This window comes from Opisthorchis viverrini (genome assembly GCF_000715545.1).
Source record: "Opisthorchis viverrini unplaced genomic scaffold scaffold56, whole genome shotgun sequence".
Taxonomy (NCBI): domain Eukaryota; kingdom Metazoa; phylum Platyhelminthes; class Trematoda; order Opisthorchiida; family Opisthorchiidae; genus Opisthorchis; species Opisthorchis viverrini.
In genome coordinates, this window is record NW_008752000.1 from 462080 (window position 1) to 470143 (window position 8064).

At 46.3% G+C, this 8064-nt stretch overlaps 1 protein-coding gene across 1 annotated transcript in view; it reads left to right on the top strand.

Moving 5' to 3' along the window:
- Positions 1 to 1916: 1916 nt before the first annotated feature.
- The window catches only part of T265_10195 (hypothetical protein), a gene marked incomplete at both ends in the record, with an annotated part of 7658 nt that continues 1510 nt past the window's right edge, over positions 1917 to 8064 (top strand). Inside the window, one exon of the mRNA XM_009176493.1 lies at positions 1917 to 2052. Within this exon, the coding sequence (XP_009174757.1) occupies positions 1917 to 2052 (136 nt within the window). The remainder of the gene's footprint in view (positions 2053 to 8064) is intronic.

Consider the following 8064-nt stretch of genomic DNA (forward strand, 5'->3'; position numbering starts at 1 on the left):
AATCGGTCAAATCAATTGGCAAAATTTTGGAGGCAACATGCACAAAAGGGAGAAAGATGATACCGCGAAAGAATAAATCAGAAATGATGAGTAGTACACCTGAACGGCACTCCCTGCACGAATCGATGTCCATATGAGGTGCTAGCAACAGACTATCCGAATAGCCCGTTCAACATTTAGTCATATGTTCCAATCAGATTGCGATTAAAGCTGTGGTTTGGGGTGGATAAAAAGTAGTGAAGATTGAGTACAGGATGCAAAGACACGGAGCAACATTGGTGTTGAATACGGCATGTCGGCTGTGTTCAAACGGCCGAATCGGTCAAATCAATTGGCAAAACTTTCGGAGGCAGCATGCACAAAAGAGAGAAAGATGATACCGCGAAAGAATAAATCAGAAATGATGAGTAGTACACCTGAACGGAATCGATGTCCATACACCTGAACGGCACTCCCTGCACGAATCGATGTCCATATGAGGTGCTAGCAACAGACTATCCGAATAGCCCGTTCAACATTTAGTCATATGTTCCAATCAGACCAATTCACATGAGGAAGCGAAAATTGAATAAAAATATCGTGTAACACACAGAGGATCTCTTACAGTTCCCATAACACAAAACATACGTGTTCTTGAAGACAACAATTCTACGGTGGGGAACGCGCATGAGATAGGTTGAGATTACTTGCGTTCTGGACTATTCATCGAAAATTTCTCCCTCAATGAAGCATCAGTGTCACTACTGATGCTGCTGTCTTGATGACGATATCTCCCCCATGATTTTCAAATGAAGTGGAATGCACGTTCAAACACGGTTCGAACCTGGGCGAGCACCTTGTCCATCCCTCCGTCAGAAGGTTACTTTGATCTTGCCCCACCTCAGCGACTCTATCTGAGGACTTGTAGCATAGCTACGCGAAGGTGTCACGTGTCCGCTAAATTGGCTACTTGCTTAAGCTGTTCTCCTTGAATTCTTTGGTGTTATTGGGAGATTTACCTCAATCTCCTGCTCTTGACACTTATAAGTAGGGTCTCCCGCCCGTATAACATTAGCGTTCAACAATGATGTTTGACTGGCCCACAACCATGATTTATTTAACCCAGTGGTAAGCGCGCGAATTTACTGACCAAAAGGTCCATGGTTGGAACCCGACCTCTGCCTCTCGACTCGCTTTATCTAGACTTGGGCAGCCTGATAGAATCCCAGCCCTCGTGCCTCCTGGTGGCATGGCAGTTAGGCACCGAAATGGTGCTACAGATGAACGATTTGAAAGTTTTATTATGAAGAAAAGAAAAAAGACGGACAGGGAAGGGACTTAGTTCTAGCTTACTACAATCATCCCGAGGTGCCTACACCTCCAGACACTCACACAGGCAATCTGGATGGAAACTGACAACAGGAACGCCAGTGACATCGATTGACAGCCATATCTTGCAGCGTTTCCTAGCAAGCACAATGGGGATCACGCGTTTCCCATCTTGGAAGGCGAGTACGACCGATAGCAATAGCAATCTCTCTCATACCCCTCTGCCAGGTCAAGGTTTGACCACCCGTCCACTTCCGCCATTCTGAATTGGGCACGGAGAACAGAACACTCTTCGACTAAGGATGGTTCGGCATACGCGACACATGTCCCAACCGACGCAGCTTCTGGTGCTGGACACGTTCCTCAGTGGAAGTTCGCGTTACGTAGTCGAAAATGACCTTTCTAATTGCTTTGTTACGGATTCACCGACAATCATCTACGACAGCAATCGTTCTTAGACAACGGTTGTCGAACACTTAAAGACTTTTCACTTCCGCAGCTCGAACAGGCCAGGTCTCACAGGCGTGCAAAACAGCCCGTACTGTAGAAGTTGAAGTTCCCGTTGCATAGTCTAAAAATAGCTTTCTACTTGCTTTGTTACGGAAGCAATGGCTCTTAGACAACGGTTGTCGAACACAGGCGTGCAAAACAGCCCGTACTGTAGCTTGACACACAAACTAGCGAACGCAATCCGGAGCTTTCAGATTCGTGCATCGAACATCGTGCCAACAGAAGCAGATGGCGGTCAGTGTGCAAGTCATTCTGTTGGAGAATATCACAAACCAGTAGTTTGGTTTGCAAATGACTGTTGTGTACATTTCAATGTTCAGTTAGAACACAAAAGCGCCTTCGAATGGGTTGCTGGTTGCCTCGGATATTTTTAGGTTTGATCTGGAAGGGCTCTTCATTCGAGGCACATCACACTGTCTTCATAGCGAATATTAAATCACATCCGGTTCACTCAAACTATCATTGAAGCCTACAAGGGAGCAATCGGAATGCAGAGGTTGGATTCGAACCATGGAATTTCCGATCAGTAAGTTAGCGCTTTAGCCACTGAATTATATCGAGAAAACCAGAGGAAACAGGAAGTAAATAACCTTGGAAAAACATGAAACCAGTTCCATGGGAAAGAATTCTGGCTGCTAGCCGCTGTGGAAGCTGTGCTGGATGGGGTTATCTTAGCTCCAACGAAGACACGCGAGCCCGAGAAAGCCTTTCCAAGGATGTTTTTGCAAGCTGACTAACACAACTGGAAACCAATGAACGGGTAATCTGGTTTGAACCATGGGGTACCTGTATGCAGTTAACTTCTAGCAAGTCCCAACAAGAATCTAAAGACTTATCGATGTGAAGTTAGGACGTCCCTAATCAAAGGCATCACTCTCTAGCTATTGCACACCCGCCCCCAAAGATGCATCGCCACCCGGCTATGCACCTCGTTCAGCTGCAGCACCCTTTCGGTGCCTAGCTGCCATGCCACACGAAGGAAGCACGAGGGCTGGGATACTGCCAGGTTACCCAAGCCTAGACAGGGGAAGTCGATAGGCGGAGGTCGGGTTCGAACCACGGACCTTCCAGGCAGTAAATTTGCGCTCTAACCACCTTGCCCATCTCGACCCCACTATGCACCTTGATTACTGATGAGGTCAAACTAAGCGAACAAATCAAACCTTGCTCGAAGTATCTTATCTCCGAATTCCAGTAGCTCCAGATTCCTACTGGGACACCTCAATATGAGGAAATCCCAGCTGTGAATTTTGGAAAGTGTTGAACAAACACTAGCCCAGCTTAGCACAACACAGTGAACTTCTTAAACTGTAGACACACCTTGCAAATTCGCCTCTCTGTTGATGAAACCCATGCTAGCCAGCATTTCCAGTTGGGAAGCATATCGATTCTCCGGAGGGACCTGTTTGAAAAAGAAAATAGGAATAAAGCAGTGCAGCAGTTTGTTCGCCAAGGCACCCAATAGTAATTCTTAAAGGGACAAAAGTAGTAATTCTTAAAGGGACATATGTCCACAGCTACCATGCGATTCATCCCACCACCTGAAGAGAAGCAAAATAGAATGATTCCCCATAATGGTTTCCCTTTGAGAAGCCTATTGTGTAGTAACAGATTCCAGAATCGGTCAGCGCTCCTGAGTCAATAAGTGCATATGCTACGAAGCTAAACGCAAAAAGACAAGATGAATCACCAGTTAGAAGAGATCACAACAGAAAAAAATGCTTTAAGACGGTTCCCAGTGAGACATGCTTTATTCTCCAAGTTAGGATGCACTACGAACTGATACTATCAGGGCACGGTGGGATATCCAAAAAACGTTCAACCGTAGCACCCTTTCGGTGCCTAACTGCCATGCCACCTGAGTTGCACGCGGGCTGGGATACTGCCAGGTTGCCTAAACCTAGACAGGGGAAGTTCAGAGGCAGAGGTCGTGTTCGAACCACGGACCTTCCGGTCAGTAAATTGGCGCTCTAACCACTTGGGCCACCTCGCCCATCTCCAACAGAGGAAGTTAGATGTTGGTATCGTGAAAACGCTGAGAGAATGGATCAATTTCCAGTATGTGAGATAACAAGGTGGGATCGCTAATTTGGGTTAAGTATTCATCTAGGACCATGCACAGGAAGCCCAAGAAGGAAGAGAGCTTGAAGGGACTTCATCAACAAGGCTCATAGATCCCCATACCAAAATGACCCGAGTTAGATTGAACAGTGCTAACGGTGAGATGATAGCCCGAACCACAATTGGTCATGCTGGCGAAGATAACTAAAGGTTTTTTGGGAGAAATTTTATTAAATACAGAGCAGGTAAATGGCTGTGCGTCCACCTTACCTGCACCCTAACTTCCACGGTCGAAGATAATGGTCTCCCACGATGTTAAACGGTTCACACTCCATGATATCTCTCAAAATAAGCTATAAAAATTCCCAGCCGAAACGACGGACTTCTGTTCATAGCAAATTGGCTGAAAAAATTTTTTTAACTAATAATCCCCTACAGATAAACGAAGAGATTTCGCTCAGCTGTGGTTCATCCGATGTCTGGCTGTCATACCACCAGAAAGAAGCACGAGGGATGAGATAGTGTCAGGTTGCTCGAGCCTAGACAAAAGCAGACAAGATGCCGGGGTTGGATTCGAACCACGAAACTTCTGGTGAGTAATCTTGTCTCGAACCAACATCTCCTAGTATCATCACTAATCGGTACTAATTACTAATCATTATGGTGATTAGCGTTGCTGCAACTGTCCTGTTAGGAAGAGCAACCTCCAGAGAACAGCGTGTCTCACCACTGACTTTCCTGTCTTGTGATGATGTCCCCCCCAGAGAACCAGCAGCATTAGGAGGTATGTACTCCGCATGCCACAGGACCGTCTGCCTCGCACAGCTCTTTCTGCATAGCCCTGTGATGAGTAGAAGCGACAGAGTAATGGACAGTGTATAACCTGGCAACGAAGTACGAAAACACTAATCAGTAACCTTAGTCGGGTCGAGAACTGCTGTCTCCCTGGATAGGGATCCGGGGACTCAACTCGTTCAGGGTTAGTGACACTGACAGAGATGGACGAATCACACATCCTGTAGCGTTGGTGCGTCACAGTATCGCCTTTAATGCACAGCTATGTCATCGCCTTCAAGACTTACCCGTATGCCCCACATTCTTCAAACATTCCGATGATCGAAACTGTAGCAGCTGGAGCCAAGGTGTTCAGCGTACATGGTTCACAGCTGATGAATTGACTGACTGACTGATTACTTAAGTGACAGTTCACTCACAAACAAAAAACGGTGTACAGGGTTTCAGCTGGGTAACCGGGAGAAGTAGGAACAGAGCGTCGATTGGACGAACTAGCTGGGAAACGAACGCCCTCAGTTGGTAGAACGTTGAGAGAAGAGAATCAAATGTCTATCGTTTCCTTCTCGACTTGGGTGCCACGTACTGACCCAGTGGAACGAGAAAAGTAGGCCGTTATATTGTTGGGAAACGAGGAGGGGGGTATCGCTGTGCGGCGATGGAACTTACTGTGCTGAGGGGATTGGCTTGAGATGATCGGAGTACATCAGCAAAGTTAGGAGTACTCCCTGAACCACCGGTTCCACCTGTACTTGACATCACATTCAACATACTTGCAAGCAGTGTGGCCAATTCCATCTGATTTACGGGGCCTGGAGTGGAAGAAGCGGCAGAGGTGGGGTCGCTGGTGGGTGCAGTCGCAGTGGTAGTTGTGGAGGTGGCAGAGTTGTCCGCAGCAGTGTCGGCAGTAGGAGACCCAGACACTGGGTTCGCACTGCTCACTGGGGCAACCATGCCCATGTCGGTCAACAGTCCAGGGGCCTCTTGTTCCAACGCCATCAGACCTTGTTGTATTTGCATTAGTGCCTGCAACAAAAAGCCAATTTCGTTAAATAATTATAGCCGAATGATTTCAAAATGATAAAATGTTCAGCAGCCACAGATCAAATGCGAAGCAACCCTCTGATGATCAATCGCGGTGATCACTACATCTCGAAGGCGTCCAAGCTAGTGTGCATGGTTAACGCAGTGTTAAGGTGTTTTCTACGTAATACTAGCATCTTTCTGAAACGACTGGACTTTCCAAGGCTACTGAGGTCGTGGTTCATGCCAGATGAATGGACACGAGGCCCAGGTTACCCAACTGTAGACAAGAACGGTTGTAAAGCCAGGATTGAATTTGAACTGCAGACGTCTCGTTTCTCTGTTGGTGCCTCAGCCTCCAATCACATTTAGCTACAGACATGTTAATGATCATATTTTTATCTTCTGGAATGCTCTCAGCATGAACGGCGTTTATTCTCAGAGGTTTGATCGGTTTGTACACTAACTTTCGCAGGAATTCACAGAAGTCATACAACCTGTGATTGTGATACTCGTGTAGTGGTGGAACACAGAGACATCGCTGGTGACTCATAGGAAACATCGAGTTGTTCGTGTGGGACAGATTCAATTCGAGAAACGAGCAAATAGGAGGTGAGATGCAATACATAGTGGTGAGCTATACACAGAGTGAGTGAGAAATTAATGGTCCATATGCTTCAGTTCTTCTTAGGGCACACATCTTTGGTGATGGCTATTCGGTATCCTTACGAACAAACGTCCACCTAAAATAAACCGACTGTATAGTCAAATGAATAGACAAATCGAAATTATCAATAAAGATTGCGACCAGTGATTGAAACCAATCTCTGCTGGAAAGCCGAGAACTGAACAGCTGTTTCAACCTTATTGGAAATCCTCAACAGAGCGCATTCTACCAAACTCAAGAGGTTCCGACCAACGACATTCTGGCTAGTAGCTGAAGGTTTAGGCACTTGGGCAGGACGTGGCGCCAAGCATCCTTTCAACAGAGATTCCGACTGAGAAGCCTTACTCGACGAGGCAGTCAACAAGTGACCGTGCAATGTGGATTCTACGGTTCAAGGCTGGCTTACAGGATAAAAACTCCTCCATTATCAAAAAATAGCTAAATAAAGGCAACAGAAGCGACTCCCACCAAATAAAGCAATCAAGATAATAAAAGTGCAAAAAAGCCTGGCTACGAATGCGCATGTTTCTTTCTACAATGCTGAGGGGACAACTAACAGTCAGATTTGATAATGATTCACTCCATTTCCATTGCGATTTTTCGGAACGCACGGATATTTAGGAAAAAAGGCTGGCCGTGGTAACCAAAGGGCCAGAATTATTACATATTGTTCCGAACGTCACCGAGACGTGTACAGGCACTACAGATTTGTGATCAATCATTGTGACTTGAACCATGTAAAACTCTTGATGCACTGTGGGGCCGTTCCTTGGAGACGCTAATTCTTGTTATATATATATACCACATCAAAGAGTGTGGTAAACTGAACAAAAACCCAGGGAAAACTAGGAGTTTACCTGAAGGGCACGTGGATTGCGCATCATGTTGACAAAACCAGGCTGATTGATTCGGCTGGCCAGTTGAGGGACCATTTGTCGCATTCGATCTCGCACACTTGGATCAACGCTAGCAACCATGGGATTACTCATTAACAAATTCTCCATTACTGTTGGGTCTGCGCTCATGGCTTCCAGCATTGCTTGCACATAAGGAACCTGTGAGTTGTGGTTAGATAAGAAACACGGGAAAACCGGTTACATTTGGAGGGAACAGAAAAAACAAACAGGGACTTGGAGCAGAGTGACGTGATTTACGCCGGCTATTTCAAGTTGAATACTTGGGGAACGTCTTCGTATGAAACGGGCACTCAGTCACTTTTCTTTATTGGGCGTCTCAGTGAGTTGTTTTGAAAAAATCCCATGGGCCAAAATAAACTAACTCTTTTGTTCAACCGTATAGTCAATTCTCCCTTTGTCTACCGACGTTCTAGGTAATGGCTTCCTCCAATGGGACCAGATGTTGCGTACAACCACGTGTTCTAACACGATCGATTAAGCTCGGCTTTTTGGGACCATGCCTAGCTGCCATGCCACCCGAAGAGAGCTCGAGAGCTGTTGGAGTCTAGACAGGAGCAGTCGAGATGCAGAGGTTGGGTTGAAACCAAGGTCTATCCAGGCGCAATGTTCTCGCCTTAACCACTGAGCTTTATCGAGCTCGAATCGATTGACTTTTTCACCTCAGGAACAAAACGCAATAACCGAAGCGTATCGTTCAGCTTGTAGTAACGGTATTTTCCTCAGCTTAGTTCTCGGTCTGAGCCTCCCAAGCTAGCGTTCACGTCAAAACAACCACCAAAGGTGCAC